The 20545-nt window shown below is 40.5% G+C and overlaps 1 protein-coding gene across 1 annotated transcript; it reads right to left on the reverse strand.

Moving 5' to 3' along the window:
* Positions 1 to 484: 484 nt before the first annotated feature.
* DNAJA2 (DnaJ heat shock protein family (Hsp40) member A2) lies at positions 485 to 12384 on the reverse strand. Its single transcript, XM_051629449.1, has 9 exons — positions 12180 to 12384; positions 9250 to 9309; positions 8364 to 8587; positions 6876 to 6956; positions 6434 to 6567; positions 4911 to 5107; positions 3115 to 3259; positions 2818 to 2945; positions 485 to 2300 (listed from the first exon to the last, which is right to left on the reverse strand). Exons 1-9 carry the CDS (start codon positions 12255 to 12257, stop codon positions 2112 to 2114), a joined length of 1236 nt encoding a protein of 411 aa, XP_051485409.1. The 5' UTR covers positions 12258 to 12384; the 3' UTR covers positions 485 to 2111.
* Positions 12385 to 20545: the final 8161 nt, after the last annotated feature.

The raw sequence follows: 20545 nt of genomic DNA on the forward strand, positions 1-20545 counted from the left end.
CTCCTTTACAGCCTAAGGCTATAATAGAATGTTACGGGTTAATAACTAAAATACAATTTCCCTACTACATCCTATTTAGAAGGCTGAAAATTGTTGCATATTAACAGATACATGATTTTTTGAAGTAGCAGTAATCTTTCTTCCACTTATTTTCTTTGCAAACCTATTTTTCAAAAGAACAGAACCTCATTTTGTATGTCAACACGAACTATACCACTGTCAGTACCTTATGAATAAATACAGTAAAGACCTTGGTAAATGAAATGTACTCAAGAGGACAGATAAGGCTTGCTTTCTTTCCCCCCCCCAAAAAGGAAATTCAAAGTAAGTAGATAAAAAGTTGAGAGTACACATGCTGTTCTCCAAGGAGGTAAATCCCAAAGCTACTTCTTAAAAGCAGAAGACAGGCATTTTAACTGTTTAAGCATTACAGACTACAGTGACTGACTTATTGGATAAATGAATCAGGGAAAGGAGCAGTACATAACCATGGCTTCAGGAATAGCAGCCTGAAGTTTTAATAAATGAAAATAACGAGTCACTAGATGAGAATGCCACAGCATAACAAGTCAATACTGAAATACAGATGAAACAGTATTTATTCTGGCTTCAGTTTTGAGTCTATAACAAGGATATTGAGCAATACTCAAATGCCAACGCCTACCCAAGCACATGGAAATCCTTGGAGTTTGTCCCTCCAACCTTATTGGTAAAGTGTCAACTACTATTTGAACAATAATTAAACAAGTCACACTTCAGATTTATGAAGAAAAGTAGAGGCATCTTCCAACTTCCTTGCTTCAACAGGGAGAGAAACCTCACTATAGAGAAGCAGCATACCAACCAAAGCTCATGCACAGTTCCTCAACATTGTAACAAAATGCTTAACTAACTAACTGCACCTGATAATTATTTAAGGTCACATTTTTGCTTTGTTGTGGTATTTTTACAACTAAAAGCATATAAAATGGAAGAGAACTGAAGCTGGAGAACTTAATTTCTTAAAAGTGTAAACTACTGGAAAAGTAACAAACCCACATATTTAATGTTTCCAGGTCAATTTTTTTTGTCAAGTACAATACTAATCTCACTCTGTTTACAAACTGTTAATACACATTGCCAGGCATAACATTCATTTTTGTGATGAGTTTTTAAAACTGGAAACATTTCTTTACAAAGTCAGGCTGAATCAGGCTTTGAATTGAATTCCAAGGTTAAGAGAACGAAACCATTATTTTGAAATTTAATCATCCTTATTTAAAAGGTTTTGTTATCTTCTGATTGAGCTCAGATATCCTCATTTTCTTCATAGAGAGGGGACATGGCTGCAGCCTTCCCCGTGCCCACTTAGTCATATCTCATGTCAAGAAAAGACTTTTGTATGTGGCACATAATTGTTAACCAACTGCACCCTAGCCTTTAAGCAGCTTCAGCCTCGCTGTGTTTAGAAGATGTCTACCATCTACAGTCTCTCTGTACATAGAATAGTCCAAGCCACTGGAAAAGTAAGAGTTACAAGGCAAAAAAAATATATTATACACCAACTGCTTTATTTAACTTCAGAAACCGTTCACAAGATGGTAGAAAAAACTTACAGCCACTTCTAGTTTAGTCTTCCATTGTTCCCAGTCAGCTCTAAACCCATTATGTGCAAAGCCCATTTACCATGCATCTAGATGATAGATACAGGCTATGAAATTCTTTATTCTACTTGTAGCAGCTTATGCAGGTGCAGCCAAATACCAAGCCTCAGGACAAGTTGTACACAAACTTTACAATGTAGAATTTGAATTTAAAATATGAAACTTAAAATCTACACAAAACTGGTAAAAATCAAGCACAGATACGAGGACAAACTTAAAACCCATGTGACAAGGAGTCTCGTCTTCCTTTCAAGTGCTTTATTCTGCTACACAGTCAAAATGAAGATGTAAGCTTGTGGTTAGTTTAAATTACACTCTGTAGATACTATAGACCAATTTAAAAGTTACACATACAGCAATAGATGTCCATTGGTTCATCTGGATTACTTACACAATCCAGCTGGATTGTTGAAAACAAGTCAGGCAAAATTTGAAAGAAAATCCTTGTGCAACTTTTTAGACAAACGTTTACTGATGGGCACACTGTACCCCAGGTCCATGATGGCTGCTTTCTTCATCAGAACTATCATTATAAGCCTCACGTCTCTGGCCACCACCTGAACCACGAGTGGCATCAAATTCCTGAAGATCTACCTCTTCTGCATCACCAATTACATTGGGAACTTCTGGTCTAGCTGGCAGAAGATCTTCAAGCTCCTGCCCGAAAAAAAAAAAAAAAGTGTGTTCAGTGCTGCATCTACAACTGCTAAATAAAGTGACCTGTTTCCCACAACCTCAAGACTCCCTCTCAGAGCAGGTTTGGTCAGAAGTCTAAGCTGATGAAAATCCTTCAGTACATACTCATTTACAAGTATCCAAATATTTGTGTATCAACTGGAAGATGCCACTTAAAGAAAACCAACAGCTCCACATATCATCAACCAAAGTGCAATCAGTAAATACAGTTGCACTCTGAAAAACTTATCAGACAGCAGCAGGTTCTTCCTCCTGCTCTCATCTGCCCAACACGTGCACAGGTCTTAAATAGCTTGCTTAAATTCATGTTCCAATGGGTATTTTCCATTTACTCGCTGCCCATGGACAACATTAAATGAACAATTGGTATTTGCATCTAAATTTAAGCACTGAAAGCAAGCACATGAGGTAATAACACACACACTTCGCGTGCACTTTCAAATAAGACCACCACATTCATACTTGAAAAACTACTTACTGAAAGCTTTTCTGGGCTAATCCAGTTATTTTCAGGAAACTGAACATCAAATTTAATGTAAAGATCTCCCTTCTCAAAAGGATTGCGATACTGTGGCATTCCTTCACCTCTGACCACACGAACACAGCCTGTAATTCAAAGAGCAGTAAGCTGGAGAGAGCTACTTCAGGACAAATCTTTATACAATTATCTTCATTTCTTTAGCCTAGTTTCAGTTAACAGGACAACAAGAATGGGATTAAGTGTTCAAGAAGCACAAAAGCATAGTCAGTGAAGTCTTTATCAGGTCAAGCTCACCTGGTTCAATTACTTTTCCAGGAGGATATTTAACCACAATTTGACGACCATCAAGGTGCTTAAATGTGAACTGAAATCCACACAGTGCTTCAACAAGTCCAATCTTGTGTGTCATATGCAAGTCATTCCCATCCCGCTGGAACACCTGAAAACCAAAAACTGGAGATATCTTTTCTAGTCCTATAATCATATCTTCATGAGCCTCGTTATTTAGAATTCATTGCTTTTTATTCTTAAAATGCAATGCCAGAGCAACAGCCTTTGTACAAAGTTAACTTGATTCTGTTGATTTAAATAGATAGCTTAACATGCTTGGAAGGTTTGTGCCTGGAGAAAGAAAGCATCTCCTAAGATAAGACAAACCACACTACATACGATTTTGTAAGGTTCAAATTAAACAAGAAGGCCTGTATAGCAGCAGTGCTCTCTTACTCCATAAACCTTCAACACACACAACCTATAAACAAAACTTCTGACAGTTTGACACTACTTCCACTGCGCTGGAGTACTAAAATGCATCTTTGTTTCTCAACATGTAGTTAGTCATCATGCATCTCTGCTTCAGTGAACTTTATCTACAGCAGGGATTTGATCAATTAGCCTACAGCTTTCTAAAGTAATATTTAGCCTTATCACTCAGGATTCTTCTTCAGAGTAGGCTTTATCCATTGGCAGAACCACGACTCCCACCTCACCATTGTACACAAGGTACAGTATTTTCCAGAATTGTTTATACTGCAAAACTAGATGTAGTTCATTAGAAGAAAAAGACAAAGTAGCATCCACAATCTGGAATTTAATGCCATCATCCACATTTGAATGTTGTGTATGATTACAGACTGTTTCTCACTTATTATAGTCAAAAGCAATACCATGTTTCAACCAGTATTACAGAAGAGAATCATGTGAAAAGAGTTATGCAAAACTGACTGACAAATTAGCAATCCCTGACACAGCTTTGAAAAGATTACAAAGTACCTAAGTTTTGGATAACCAATATGATATTCTTAATGTAAAACTGGAATTTAAATTTGTATTCAATGCAATTCTGTGTTACAACATAGCTTCTCCCCCTCCACCATTCCTCTCAACAGTTCTTCCAGAGTGTAACACAAACTATTTATTTCATCATAGCAGTACCTAGCCTTTCTAAAAAAAGCATTCAAAAAAAAAAGCAGTCAACTCAACTCTGCCCCAAGGGAGTTTTAACACAGGAAAAAAAATAAACTGCAATATTTAATTAAAAAATGCAATGTATACACTCCAGAATACAGTAAACATAAGCCTTAACAAGGTAGTAAAAGTTAATTATATTTGTTTTGTTAAATGAATCAGTAATGTCAGCATTTTGTGTTTTATTTCCACAACCATAGTAGCTGAGATAGAAAGGACTATCTGGGGATTTTAATAGGAGCTGCCTGCCATGTCACAAGACACTGGGAAAAAAAAAAGCAACACTAACAAATAGAATTTTAAGTGTCAAAAGCAAAGCAGATTGAAGTTAACATCCTGAATGGCTCTTCACTGCATCCACTGCATCAGTCAGCCTGAGCTAATCCAAGAAAGCTACAGAAAGCCTCAGGAAACACCAGAATCTGCATGTTCTCCAATCGAAATGTTGCAAAGTTTCTCCTGTCTCACAGGAAGGTCATGTTACTTGCCATAAACCTATTATAAGCTATTTACTATCTCTCCCAGAGCTGCAACTATATGAATTACTTGAAAATGAACATTTATCACTTAAATATTAAAGACTAGGATAAAAGACATGTAAAATATGAACTCAAAAGCATTACCTCATTCTCCTTTTCTTGAAGTAAGAGGACAATATCGCCTGGTTCCACACCTGGAGCCTGATCTGCTTCTCCACTAAATGTAATCCTTTGTCCATGTTTCATGCCTTTGTCTACATGGACTTCAAGTATTTTTACCTCTTTGATCACCTTCTTTCCTTCACATTTTTTACAGCGGTCTTTTTCATTAATTACTTCACCTACAAAAAAGACAAAGTTTTAGTTCAGAGATTTCTTCTTAATTGCATCCTATTCTGAAGAACAACTTTTTAAAAATAGGCTGAAGAATACATGCAACAACTAGTGATTTAGATGCTGCTTCACAGATGCCTCAGAAGAGCAAAGCCAGGCTCAATTTACCCTAGCTGGAACGGGGTGGGGAGGAAAGGGCAGGAGTCCAAAGACACACATAACCTTCCACCTTCCAAGCTGTCGTATTGAGGATTTTGAGAAGTGTTTTAGAGAAAGTCCAAACAAGACACTGTTTATAGCATCTAGTGTCCCTGAAGTCTTCATTTCACTCCAGTACCCTTACCACTCAACTTACTACTCTTAAAAAAAAAAAAGCCTGCTTTTCAGTTCCTTGTTATGCTAGAGGATTACTGCTATAAGAGAAAGGATGAAACTAAAACCAAACTGAACCATCTCCCCTCCCTTAAAAGTCAAAACAAATTTCAAACTATTTCAATTCATGTATGAAGCTTAGTTCCACTTCTGTTAACAATGAAAAAAGAATTACAGGGTTCTGTCCATTGGTAGCCACATTTTGCAGTATACCACCACAAAGTACTATGTAAATGCAGCCAGGAGAACTGAAGAGTCTTGCATACACAATGGGGGCAAGATAGCTGGTCAAATCAGAGTTTCATGCAAGAGCAATATACGGGTTTGCCTCAGAAAGGTTCTCAGAAACTCTGAGAACATGATGTTCAAAGACAACGTCAGTTATGTAATGTTTTGACTAGTCACAAAATACAACTCTCTAATTTCTGAGTACTGTGGAGAGTAACATCATCCACAAGGTGATTTCACTGCTCTGCAAACTGCAGATCTAAAAAGGAATCATGTCAAGTGCAGATGATGTACTGAACTTGTCCCCCACAAACACAACCAGTTTAGCAAAAGGTCTCTTCTTAATTTGACATTAAAATACAACTTTGTTTTTATTTTAAACCTAAGCCTGTCCGTAGATATTAGGAAACTGCAAAAAAAGAAAATCCTCCTAAAAAACAAACATCTTGTTTTTTACCTTAACACAACAGCAGTAATAGCAGTATGTAATGTTCATGCTTAAGTGTTTTTTTAAAAACAACCAATCCCTACTGTTCAAGCTTCCAGTTGCTTTTCAGTACATTAAACACTAAATCTTGCTGTTCTAAGTGAAATGATTTTTCCATGGTGGCATCAGACTGAGACCCAACTGACCAGACAGGAGCTATACTGTCCTGGATAGGTTCCCCCTAAGATTTAACCAGGAGGCTGAACCCACCTACATGCATTTAGCAACACAGAATAGCTTGGCCTACCTTCTCCGTTGCAGTCGGAGCACACAGACTGCATCTGCTGAACCATTCCAGGAGCCAGCTGTCTGATCATGATACGTACACCTCTGCCTCGGCAAGCATTGCATTTCTGAACAGCTCCAGCCTTCCCTCCCTGCCTAGAATAGAAAGCACCAGTTGCAGGAAAAGTAAGTTTTTCAGAAACATGCAATAAAAAAGCCCCGACATCAGTAGGTTAACGTGCCTAACTCTACTGCCAATTACAATTCGGTTCTCTTCTCCCCCATCTCCCCTCCAAACAAAGCCACTGAATAGTTCCAGTTCCATCAACAATATCATTCAAGTTCAACAATTTTCTAGTCTGAGAGCAGGCTCCAGTAAGTCAAATAGTGATAAAGATCTGACATGAGATGCTTCATTACTCCAACAAAGCAACCAAAGAACTCAAAAATAGAAACAAACTTACCCATTACATGCACTACAAAGGACATTCTTGCTAAGTTGTAGTTTAGTTGTCTTTCCGTTATACAGATCTTCTAAAGAGACTCTACAAAATAAAGCATTTCTCCTGGGTTATCATAACAACTTACCTTCCCCATGTAATTAAAAAACTTGTCTAGGACAAATTAAAGAAAAACAGATAGAAATACTAAATCTGCTATAAAAATAAGATTTTAAACCACTATTTTAGCTTTCATAAGGAGTCATTAACAACTCTTCCGTACGTACTAATATATATGCAATACATACACATGTAATCCTCAACACAGTTTTAGAGAAGAGCTATAATTTAACCAGAAGAAACCAGATAGGATTGTTTGTGTTTCTCAATAGGAAACAAGCTGATCGAGCATTTTAGGTATTATTATTCAGTCAGAGGTGACGGGTTTTTTTCAGTTCTTCCAGGCAAGTAACAAACAAACCTCTCTGGACAGTCCTTACGTTATTTATAGCATGCACACATAAGACAACATACAGAATACTTACTACCGTATTGGACTTTCCACATGAGATAGCTTAGTGGGGAGGGGTTACCATGTCCCTAAGGTCATTGAATTCTTTAGATTTGCTCATGTTTGAATTTCTTTTTTTAAAAAAGCTCTTGAATACACTTAAACTCCAGTAATCTTCATACATTCATAGAAACTTATGAACATATTTAGTGTTTCTCCTAAAAGGGTTTGTTTGTTGATAGAAATTTCAACTCAATGTATTGAGAAAAGGTTGCCTGGCACCTGAGTTTACAAGTAACAACAAAACCATAGCTAGTTAATAATACAGCATGCAGTACTAGCTACTAAACTACGCAAGCATGTAAAAATACAGACTTCACTAATCACAGTGTGCCAACCACAGGAAAGATGCAGTTTGGCTTAAGAACTTAGAAAGGACTTGCTCAGCAGGCAAAAAGCCCATCAAGAGTGCAAGCGGAGATCTACAAAACACAATTAGATGTGATATTCAAGCATGGCAAAAAAACCCCAACCCAAAACAAAACCAACCAACAGAACCCACCAAACCTGCCACACACCCTTTTCCATTAATTACACAGTTCAACTTTAGTTCCAGCTGATTATTTCACTATGAATACAAGTCAACATAAGTCTTTCCAGAGCCTTAGTACCTGTTTCCCTAAGAATCCAGATAACGAATAATACTTGGTTGTTGCATATGTATTCAGGTTGTAACTTTCAAACATAATTGAGGATCAAAATCAAGGAAAATAATGCTAAGCATGTATATAAAGGCTAATAGCCAGGTCTATAAGATTAACCAATCATGAAAAGTAACTCAAGATGACTGCCTTCTGGGCTACATGTGACATGCAAGTCTGAAAAGTAGGTGGAGATTGCAGGATATCTCAACTGAGCAGCCTATCAAGAATATAAACTAGCAGAGTCATGTAATGATCAGGAGAGCTTGAAAGTACAAATTGCAGTATCAAGATACTCACTTGAGTGGATGCATCATATCTTCTCCTCTTCTTCTACCATTACGACTTCTACTCTGACCACCCATGAAATTGAACAATCCACCACCAAAGATATGGGAGAAAATATCGTCCATTCCACTGCTTCCACCACTACCTTCTCGAAGACCCTGTTCTCCATATCTATCATACAACTCACGCTTCTCTGGATTTGACAATACTTCATAGGCAAAGCTTATTTCTTTGAACTAGAAGAGGAACAGAGTCAAAACAGTGCATAATTTAGAACTTCAAGGGAGCATTTTACTACTGTTTCTTGCCCAACATGAACACCCGGTTAAGAAGGTAGCCAAGAGAACTGTTTTCTCCCCCCTCACTCCAATACACTCAAAACAAATTAATATTTATTATAGATACCAACCTCTGCTCACCTCAAAGCAACCACTAGAACATCAGTTCTTTTCAACAGAATCAGCTGAGTCAACTTAACTGACTTTTTAAAATTGCTATTAGCATCATATATCTAATTCAGCCTTCTCACATACGTAATTTGTTTTACGCTGCAGCAGTTTCAAGAACCTCCACACGTACATTTCTCCACATTGGAAAAACTTGGAAAACCGACTGTTTTTTCCAAATACAGGCATAGATGCCAGTGCCAGCTGACATCATCTCAGCAGATGAAGGGGCAGTTTTTCCCTCAGCATTACCTTCTCAATCAATTTGACTCAGCCAACTGTTATATATTTTCACAAGGTATGCTGGTTGTTTTTGAGAGGGGAAAGCAGTAGGCAAGATGAGGTTCCCTCTCAGTCATTATTTTTGAACAACAACAATCCCGAAATCCTGTATTTGGTCCCTTAGACACTACTGTAATAGCAAACTTCAGGAGAAAAAAAAAAAATCTTACTTTGTCCCCAGCATTTGGATTCTTATCAGGATGGTATTCCTTGGCCAGCTTTCTGTATGCCTAGTTGAAAGAGGTACATAATTAGTTTAAAGTTCGATTCATCAGCTATTTTCTAAGAAACTTAAGTAGTGTCTTTGGAAAAAAAAGAAAATCCTAATAGAGCAAAGTGAGAAAACAAGGACTTGGAAATTACTCATACACTGAAAAGATATATAAAAAAATTCTGACACGGCTATATTCACAAATTAACTACACTTGAATTTAAATGCAACTACAGCACACAATAGCTAGAACTCGTTTTCTTGCTTATCTTCATTAACTTACAGGAAGAATCACACTGAACTTTCATTAAAATTACTTACCCTCCAGAACCCACTCAAAGCCTACAATAGAACAATTTAAGTTTCAACCCATTTGTCTTTCACCTCAATCACAGCAATATATTAACAACAAAATGGCTGCCTCAGCTTCTCATTCAACTCCATCAGTCAGTTCTCACAATAACAATTTCATTCTTCCTTACCTATCAATAATGGAAGATTTAATCTCACTTTAAACTAAGTATGAGTTACTTGTGACAAAATTTACTGATTGCTGCTTTTACTTAACTTTATTGTTCTAGAATAGCAAGAGGAGTAAGTACAGCTAAAGCTCCAGAAGAGATTTTTCAGAATGTTTTTTTGCTTTGTTTCACCAGTACTTTGACTCTCAGGACCACCACTGTCCCTACAGCAGTACTTCATCTGTTCTGCTTATACTTTATAGAGGATCAAAGCAAATAACAGAACACGCAAATACTTTTTCTAATTAATTTTTTTTTTTTTACTTTTTGACAGTGAACACCTCAACTGTGCCCCCACTCCACCTCAACAGACCCCAGTAACGATCAGGGGACAGATCTAATAAATTACACGGTCTTTTATTTTTTAAATTATACACATAGAAAAGCTACAGCAATAAAACAACAAACTGAAACACTAGTTCTTAGAGTGAATTTTCACAAGTTCTGTTGCTGCAGAACTGAGCATCTAAACTATGTCTTTAGAACTACAACCTTAAGAGAGCTTTACACACAAAGCTTTACAGAGAACACAACTTTCCATTTTATACTGGATTAGTTTTTGTATGAGCACAATTACTTCTCTTTAATGATTATCTTGAAATACTCCATGTAATCAAGAAATAAAGTTTGATATGGAACTAAAGAAATAAAAATAGCACATGGATATTACAGGTCATATATTTTAAACCACAGGAAGCATAATGAACAAAAATAATGCATCTTACAGGATAGATTACCCATTAGTAACAAAGCATAATCTTCCAGGAAATCTATATATTCTGTAGTAATTACGGACTTTCCCCACATATTTTAAGGTGTCTAACAAAAAAAAACCCCAACAACCAGAACACTAGACTGAAAACCTACATCACATTATCTAACCAGGATAAAAGGAGCTGGCATGGTGATCTTTAAAAAGAGAGAGCACTCACATCTTTGCTGATAACAGCCTTCCAGTTTGGAGCAATTCCTAAGACCACTCATCGCCCAAAAGGAAGCCACCACTATTTATTTAATCAAAAACAGCTCCAGAATCTGTGTCTAGACTAGCACCATAATATAACTTGGATAAAAGTTAATTTAACTACTCAGTGTTCAAGCCTGTTCTATCAGTGGCTTTTGACTAAGCTATCACCTTAATATGAATAGATGAATAAAGCATCCATGTAATCTCCCAGTGACAATAAGATACAGGTCAAGTTCTTGTCGTTGTAGGCAGTTGGAAGCTTGACATTCCGTGATAAGTCTAATTTATATTAATATTGAGCACTGCAGGTTACCAGAGTGGCAAACTGCTGTCAGTTTTTCGTTCTTAGAGAAAACAGATACCCTTAAGAAAACTCAGTAGGCAAAAAAACCCACAAAAAAACATACTTGATTGTGTTCAGTACACAGCACAATCTTCTCACCACATGCCTTCCACCTCCAACACCATTTCACCACAGCAGTTGCCTATCCCCGCACAAATTAGGCTGCCACATGCATGATGGGTAACGCAGTTGTTAATACCAGCACCACCCATCAGCAGAAGCAGGTCACTGCTAGTAAACTGACTAGCTAATTATCCCCCTCACGTGAATATTATCATTAAGTCGTTTTAGGGAAAAAAAAAAAAAAAGTGGTTTATCCACTACAGAATGAAATGGACGCAGCGAATCGTTATATTGATGACCTGGCCCCAAGTTTTCACCTTGCTTCTTTGTTTACCTCGGCTTGTCGCTTTCGGCCTGGGAGGGATCAAACACATGAGCAAAACGAAACATTCTAAGGCCCGCACGTGGGGCAGACAATGGCACCGGTTAGAACCTACTGGTCGTTCACGAGAATTTTTATACCCCAAAAGCCTTTCACCGGCTGCCAACACCGCTCTGCCGCGCGGGAGGGACTCGGCGCTGCGGGGGCGAGACGAGCGGAGTCCCGGCGGCGCCCGAAGCCGAGGCGGGAGCCGGCGGCACCGGGCCAGGGACACGGAGAGCACGACCAGACCCCGCCGCTCCCTCCTTCCGCCGGCCCCCTGCTCCCCTCCTCCTGCTCCGGGGCCTGCCCACGGCCTGCCCCGCGCCGGCGGCGCCCGCCCGCCTGCCGGCCGGACCCCAGCGGCCCCGCGGCGCGGCCTATCCCGGCGGGCCGAGGCGGCACCGGACGCCGCACCCTCCCCCCGCAGGCCTCAGCCGCGCGGCCGGGAAGGCCGCCGCCGCCCTCAGGCCATGCTCCCCGCGCCCCGGGACTTCCTGCGGCTTCCACCCCCCGGCCACACGCCGGCCCCGGGCCCGCCCGCCCCACGGGGCCCGGCCCGCCCGCCTGCGCCCTCCCCCACAGCGCGACCGCCCGGTCCCCCCGGGCGCCGACCGCCGCCCCTCCCCCGCACCTTCTTGAGCTCGTTGTCGGAGGCCCCGGGCGGCACCCCCAGAATGTCGTAGAGCTTGGTATCGGCCACGTTGGCCATGGCGGCGGTGGGCGGCGGGCGCGGGCCGGACCGGGCCGAGGGGCGGCGAGGGCGAGACCGGGAGCAGGGCGAAAGCCGCCGCGACGTCACGCGCAGGCGCTGGCGTCACCGCGCCGCGACGCAGGCGGAGCCGCCGGGCCGGGCCCCGCCCCCTCGGCGCGTGCCGGGCGCTGCCCCGTCCCCGGCAGGGGGCGCTGCGGGGCGGTTGGGGCGCGCGGGGCCCGCGCGCTCCTCGCGCCCCCCGGGGCGGCCCCCCCCCGCGGCCCCGCGCGCCCCGCGGCGGCACGAGCTGCCCCCCCCGGAGCGCGTTGCTGGGGCTCGTGAGGTGATCCCCGCCCCGCCAGCACCAGTGCGCCTCTCCTCAGGGACATCCTGCTCAGGCTTCAGGAGCTATAAATAGCCTTGGTACCCATCTGCTCCAGTTTCGTGGGGTTTTTTTTTGCTCCATTTCTGGGATCTAAAAAAAAAGGCCCCAGTCGCTGTGCTAGGCCTGCAGTGGCTCAGAGGAGCAGGGCCTGCCTGCGTGCCGCAGGGCCCTGAGGGCCCCGCTGAACTCGGCCTGCCGCAGCCCCGCTGTGTTTCATCAGAGGTTCGTCTCGCCAGGCCTGGCCAGCAGGGCGGCGACAGAGCCCTTCCTCGGGCCTGGGCTCTTGCTCGTTACGCCTCGTTAGGCAGGGGCTGCCGGGAGGCTTTAAAAGCTGTGGCAGGTGCCTGGCTGAGGAAGTGGGATGGGGTCTCTCTAAGAGTAGAAACCCCCGAAACAGTTGCCTGGTCACTTGTCGGCAAGGTGGGGGTTTACTCAGGCGGGTGTGCTCCCTGAGCAAGAGGGGAGCGAGGCTGAGCCCTGAGGAGAGCCTGCTGAGAACAGGTTAGTACCTGGCACGTGAAAGAGAGCAGAAAAGGCCCTTCTGTGTGATTTATGGATTTTGGGGGTAGAAAATTGAATAGGCCCTTTGCATGAGGGGAGCAGATAGGACTGCCTGGAGGTGCGTTCTTTGGTTTTCCGTAGAGAGACTCTTCATAACCTGTGGTTGCAATGGCTCTGTGGGGAAATACAGTCTGCTCTTGGCTTCTCTGCTCCTTTTTAAGCTGGTGTTTATGGAGTCCTAGATTCCATTATTGTGTTTGTTTTGTCTGGCACTATCTGATTCAGTAGTTGATGGTAATATCTGTCTCTGGTATTGCAGGTGTGACAGGAGTCAAGAGCTTCAAAGGAAAATGGAGACTAGTTTTGGAGGATAAAAAACAGTGGCAGGGCAGAGAACAGCTATTGAAGAGATGGTTTCATGGATTGTAGTTATTAGTCTGGCTCAGAGATAAGCAGAAGGAGGAAAAAAAGCACAGGAACAAGTATGGTTCTTTAGTGGTTTTGGAGTCTCTGTGTACAGCCTTTGCTAACTGGTTTAAAATATGTGGCTAAAGCCACTAAGGCCTCACAATTTGGTTTGTCTATGTTATGCACTATTTGGCTTCCTCTCATTTTGGTAAAGCTGAGTTCAGCTACTCTTAAGAATTGTCTGGCAGGTGTACCTGGCTCGCCTATTTTGGGCTGTGCTCACTTAAATATACATTTCTAGAGAATATTTTTTTGTCATAAAGGATTTTCTTTTTAGTCGCCATTCAGGCAGGAAGAGTTAGGAGTGTGTGGAGAAGTGCTCCTTTATCCTAGAAGTCAGACGTAGAATTTTAGGACTGATAAAAGTAGTATTTGAAATACCTTAGAGTAGTATTTTTGTGTGGTGTTGCATAAAAAAATAAATCTAAAGAGTTGAGAAGGTGAGCTAGCTGGAGCCAGTGCTGTGCCATTCATATCTGTGCCTGTAGGGGTGTTCACCAAAAGTATGTTTCAGCCTTACCTGTGAGCTGAGTGACTTGTTTGCAACTCAAGCCAGAATGTGAGTCTGCAGGTAGATGAGTGGTAGGTGACTTTGGTGTATCAGCTCGAGCAGTGTTTGAGATAATTTCTTCTCCCTTTCCTAATTATCCTGGTCACTGTAGGCCTGTTTTATGTCTTACACAACTAAACCATGCCATAAATAATAAGAAAGCCCCACTGGGATGGGACTTGACACTTTATTCTCAAGGGGAGCTAAAGAATCATGAGCTTGGATGATTACCTTTTTATTAAATTAAAGTTCAGATGAATAATAAGATAGAGCTGCTTCTTCCTACATACTGCCTTTCCTGTTGACTTGTGAGCTATACTGACAGGATGTGTTAGGCATGCAGCTGAGACCTTGTTTTCTCTCCCGCTTTATTTCATTAACACTTGCATATTATCTTTGTTTTCTTATGTCGTCTTCATTTTTTTATTATTGTCCTCTGCCATATAAGGTTTTTTTAAATTTAGTTTCTAATGCTATTATCACACAAGGTGATAAAAAGCAGTTGCTGTATGAAGTTTCATTTGTTTGTTATTAAATAGGCTGCTCTACTTCTTGGCTCTTTGAGGTATTATTTTGACCTTAGACAGGCCCTAAAAGGCATCATTCAAATTCAGTTCTTGTTCCAGACCACTTTTACATTGTTTAGGGAAAACAAATTTTGTTTCTTCAACATGAATTGTTTTACAATGCTTCCTTAGAAATAAGTATTTATTATAAGTCTTATTTATGTGTTTATCTTTTGAAGAATTAGAAAGACATAGGTTTCTTTTTACTGCAAAAGAAAGATGAAACCCCCTTCAAGTTTATGTATGAAGTTATTTTATGTATTTAACATAATCTTAACATAAGAATATGAGCAGGCATCTCTGACTCCTGCTTCAATATAATATGATACTATTAAATTTAAATGTAGAAGTGTTCTGTTTAAATATTCCTGAAGAAGAATGCAGTTGCACTGTAAAAAAAAAAAAAAGTACAGGTCCTGTATGGCTGTTGCTTTGAACCTTTTTGGTATCAACTTTGATGCAGTTGATGTCTTGTGCACACTGTCTGTGTGCTTTCTAGAAAGCAAACCAGTAAAGAAAAAAGGACTTGAAACTTGTAGAGAATTTTAAGAGTCACTAACTGAAGAGCCAGTTCCGAAGTGGGGAGCTGCTTGTGCTGGCAGGTGTAGAAAGCACAACAACCAGGACTTTTATGCCTGCCAGCTGGTCCCTTGCTGGTCAGGAAGAGCACCCTGCCTGCCCCTACCTCAGTTCTGACCAAGGAAGCAGGCTTGAGTTTTGTGATAAGGTCAGAACAACAGGTTTGGTTTCTTGTCCTGCCTGAGCTGTGGTGATGAAACACAGGGCTGCCTGACAGATACCTCTGTGCAGCACCAGTAATGTGAGTTGCATGCCTTATTCCTTTAGCCCTCTTCTGGCCCTTGTTTTTGCTGTCCTTTCGCCTCTCTTTTTCCATACTAGTCTCCTCCCAAATAAACAACCCACCCCTAACTGCTTATTCTCCATTGGTCCCAGTTTTGCTACATGTGTACTCAGCTTTGGGTTACTTGGGTAATCTCAGCCTTACGCGGTATTGCTGATATGGTTACCTAGGTGCTGTTGGCCCTGGGTGACTTCACTCCCTAAAAGGTCCATGGCAGTCCCTTCCAGTTATCTCTGATGTCTGCCAATTTTTCCAAACTCCTGCTTAAGCACCTGTGGGATCCAGCCAGCCTCACAGAGCTATCTCTAGCTTTTTTTACCCTATTGTAGAGCTAATTTTTAATTCCTAGTGATATTTTGTTATGTCCAGGGGTTTTTCATAACTTGTTAAGTGAATCTCATGCCAAAACCTACTCAGTGGCCTGTCATTTGCCTGCAGCCCTAATTGAGCATGACTGAATAGCTAATAGAAAAATCAGAATATTAAATATGTACTCTCAACTGAGTTTTGTTCCTTTTTTACATATAAGTGTTTAAGTGCTATGCTTTTTTTCATTAAAAAAATGAAAGTAGACATTGTCAAAGAGGGAAGCATTGGTAGGCAGTGTCACAGAAAACTCAGAAGACTGCCCTGTAAGAATCTGGTAAAGGGGATGACAGGGAGATAGCTTAAGGTGTGTTCCTTCTGAGTTAGCAATAATTTCAAACACCAGGTTATCCAGGTGGTTCAGCTCTATTAGATTTTTTTGTTTTAATTGGTAGAGTATGCCACAAACCTTTTTTTCTTGCAAGTGGAGGGCTTTGAGTTTGGATTTAGATTTGGGTTTTTTGGGGTGTGATGTTTTGTTTCTCAGGTAAATTATCCTACTTTTTGCCTGCATACAGGATGCTGTCAGAGATCAGAGCTCCCAACAGATCCCATGGTAGCAACATGGCTGGAGGGATTAAAGGGGGTTCTTTAATTTCGTTCTTACTGAAAGAGACTTCTGTGGGACGAACAAATACTGCTTAGTGTTATGTATAGACTTTTTGAAGATTTGGAGGGGATCATAAAAATATGTAAAGAAAATTCATCTACTTTTCCCAATTAACTCTTGGTCAGGTACCATCTGTGAGTCAGAGCAAGATAAACTGCAAGTTTTGACACTAGTTTGGCATACAGTTTCTGAGCTAAAGTTGTGAAGTACTAAGGTAGATTAACAGGCTGAATTTGTAATGGTATTTAGCAAGATGGAAAGCATTTTTCTTCTAAGCTCAGGACAGATCTTAAGAGGATTATTTTTATCCTATAGTAAGAGCTGGATGAGTAAAGAAAATAAGGGTGTGTGTGTGCGTGCATATATATATTGAAAAAATGATTTTGCAAGAGGTTTCCTTCTCCATTTGACTTGCAGCTACTTGGGACCTGCATTTCTTTTTAAGCATTGTACTAAGCAATGTCTTAGAATAAACTGTGTATTTGCATCTTTGGCTATGTCTTAACACTGGATAAAGATTTAACTTGCTGAGATTCCAGCTCATTATCCTAAACATTTTAAAAATTATTTGACAGCTTCATGATCTTGTGTATTATCTTGGCTTTTCTTGTCTGTTGCTCCTCATGTGCTAAAGTTGTCCTTTGGGGGGGGAATTCTATGGATTTAAGAGCTTACTACAATAGGAGCCTAATACAAGTATGTTATTTTGAGAGCAAGAGTAAGCAAAGGTGGTGTAGAAATTAGTTTAGATAAGGAATAAAAATTGTAGCTTAGGAATAAAGAAGTGATAGTTAAGTATTTTTTAATAATAACTTCTAATGAGTTTCATTGGAGACTTGAGGATGTTTGTGGGATTTTTTTCAGTTGGAAACATACACCTTATTCAAATTTGGGTTATCCAGTGAGAAAGAAATGCTACATGGTTAACTGGCAAAGACAGCAAGGAGTGAATAATGCAAAAACTTATTCCCAGCTCAAATACACTTAATTTCTGACAAGATAGGGCATTTTTATTCCAAAAATGTAATTTGTACTTAAACAACAAACTAAAACAAAACACCTTTTCTCAAATATACTTTTGGAGGAAAATTAAAAATAAAAAATGAATGCTAAAAAAAAAACCAAACCAGCCAGCCCTGTTTCAGTGTGTCTCTGACTTAAATTCCTGAATCAAATCCAGCTTCCTTTATCTAGTGTAAAGATCTTGGTGTTACTAGGAATTGTAACACTATGTTTTTAATCAAGTTAAAGTGTTTCAGTTCATTAGTATGTATAGTGCATGTAACAAGGGAGATGTAAGACCCTTGACATGCTGTGAAGTGACCTTGCCAACTTTTTTAAAATTTGTTTTGTATGTTACTGAGTTACACTTGGAATTGTTACTTTTATATAAGAATTTTCTTTTTCCAAGTGTGCAGCAAGTCCAGTAGTATTTGATACAAAATCAGTGCCTGAGCTGTAGGTACCCAATCTTTTAATTTTACTAACAATTTGCTTTCACTTGCAACGTGGGAACTCTGTGTGCATTACTCGGAAGTCCTGCTGGTTGTGTAGATTTTCTCCCTGAATTCTGAGTGGAGTGGGAACCAAAGGCTTTCTTAAAACAAAGGCTGTGTTTTGTGAAACACATGCGAAAACTACAATCTTGGTATGAGATGTTTATACATAGTACATTTTCATGCTTAACATTTGGTTGCTACTAAAGTGTACACATTCTTGAACTATTTGCTTTTAACAATCTGACCTAATAGGTCCCATTTTCTATAAACTGTGCAAACACTTTCTTGTTTGCTACTTTGTGTAGTGTCTATCTTTAATTCAAGATATTCTCAACAACTGGCTTCATTTGAATGGAGAGTAACAAGAATGTTTTCTTGTTGCATAAATGTAAAGATACTATTGTTTTATCTCTGTATCTGTTTTTCCTGAAGTGTGTTGCAACTGTTACAGAAATAGACTAGGCCCTCTAACTGTAGGGTGGGAAGGTGACAATGGAAGAGTGGTAGCTTTTGTGCTACCAACAAATTCTTCAGCCTTAGGGAACAGGTGACTTAGTGGAGAAAAATACTACAAGGTATTGGAAGGTATTGGAAATTTCTTCCTTTTTTTTTATTCTTTATCTCGTATCTGTGAGGAATAAGGGAATTTGGCATCTGATATCTGAAGAAAAGAGCAAGAGAAAATGTAGAAATGTTTAGGGCCACTTTGTGTATCCCTCTAGGCAGATAGCCATCACAACCCTCTGCACTTTCCACCAACGTCCTGGTTCAGTTTCCTCTAGGCAAGTACTTGCAGCCAGGTTTTTTGTGACTGAGTCCTGCTGAACTGGAGATAGGGGTCATTTACAAAATACCTCTTGTCTACTAGAGGGATGAAGCTTGAGAAAGGTAGACTTCTTTCAAGGCCAGAGTTCTTCCTGCAATGCTTTCTAGCCAGTTATTGTCAAAGCTAAGAATGGTTTTTTGAGATCACGTGCCAGAAAGGCTGCCTTCATCAGGTGGTTGTGTTGTGTTACCTTACATGCCAGTGGCTCCCTTTATGAAAAGTCTGTGTTAAAGGACTTCAAATCCTGCTTCTTATTGCATTTTGAAGCAGGAAAACTTTTTCTGGATCTCAAGAAAAAGAAAAAAGCAGAGGCAAACTGGCTTGGTGTTAGGGAATGTGCATATTCTTAATGCTGTGTCAGAAGATCACCTAATGTACTGCTGAAAATAGTGTAGGTGGCCATATGGTGTCTTGCAGTCTTCCTGTTCTGCCTTGGTTACTGGGAGAAGCAGTTATCCTAGTAAAAGCTGGATTAGTGTGGTTCATCTTGGATATCTTCAGATCAACTTCTGAACCTTGAAATCTATTCTTTCTGTCAGTAAAGAAACTAACCCCCATAAAGCAAGATGAAATGGGGATGCTTCATTTCTCAGCAAAGCTGAAGTATGCAGCTCAAAGAACGTTCTTGTTCTTTTCTCATTTGTATCAGCAAATCGGGCGAGGGGGGAAGGGAGAAAAGGCTGGTATTTAAAGTGTGGCACTTTTTAACGCCTGAGTGATTTTTGTTAATGGTCGTCTTGTTTTTAAATCCTGTGTGTTGTGGCACTCTGGGATGTTGCTGACCTTCTCAGAGAGGCATTCGGTTGCCTGAAGGTTATGAACCTCCTTATCTTCTGGTTACCTTTTTGTCCCTCTTAATTCTTCTCTCTTTTCATTAAAGAAATTACCTTCCCTCTGTCCCTCTACTCCTGTAACTGCCCGGAGGGCGAGCGGGGGAAGCGGCCGGTGCTAGACGGGCCGCCGCTTCTGCCGCTAGAGAGCGATCCTGCTCCTTGAATCCTGGCGCTCCCACTTGTACGTGTCTGCGGGGTCCGTATGCTTAATAATTTTCTTAAAAACAACTTTGTCAAACTAAACAGTTTTCATTAAAAACACTCATCTGAAATTCACTCTCGGTTATGATCAACATCAGGATGTTTAATTGTTTTCACATTAGCTTCAAAGTAGACACTTAGGAACATAATCTACTGAACTGATAGTAAATTAAATTTGGAATAATTTTGGTACTTACAGTGGACTTCTGTGATTTCAGTCAAGTGTAAGTTTGAGCAAAATCTGCTCCATCCTGCCTGGTTAGACAGCTCTGGCAGTTGATCGTGTTGAACTATGCAGGAAACCATTTGAATAAACCAAATGCTTCCACTTGGGAGCTGGTAACAGAAGTAACAGTGAAAAGAATGTCATGCTTTAAAAAAAAAAAAGAAAAGAAAAAAAGACGATTTGAAGCCTAGAGGTAACACGTGAAAAGGAGGAAAAAATGTGAAAATAGCAGACAAACTGAAATCAGAGGCTGACTTAGATTTGCTATACAACTTGCTGTAAAATGGAAGTTTTGTAAGTGCTGGAGAATGGCAGCCAAAGGTGCTTTTCTGTTTTATTTAATGGCAAGTTTAACCATCTCTATCTCATGAGCATAGCTAGGACTTGTAACATGCTATGTTGTCTTTTAGTAA

This window comes from Apus apus, chromosome 11 (assembly GCF_020740795.1).
Source record: "Apus apus isolate bApuApu2 chromosome 11, bApuApu2.pri.cur, whole genome shotgun sequence".
In the NCBI taxonomy this organism is placed as follows: domain Eukaryota; kingdom Metazoa; phylum Chordata; class Aves; order Apodiformes; family Apodidae; genus Apus; species Apus apus.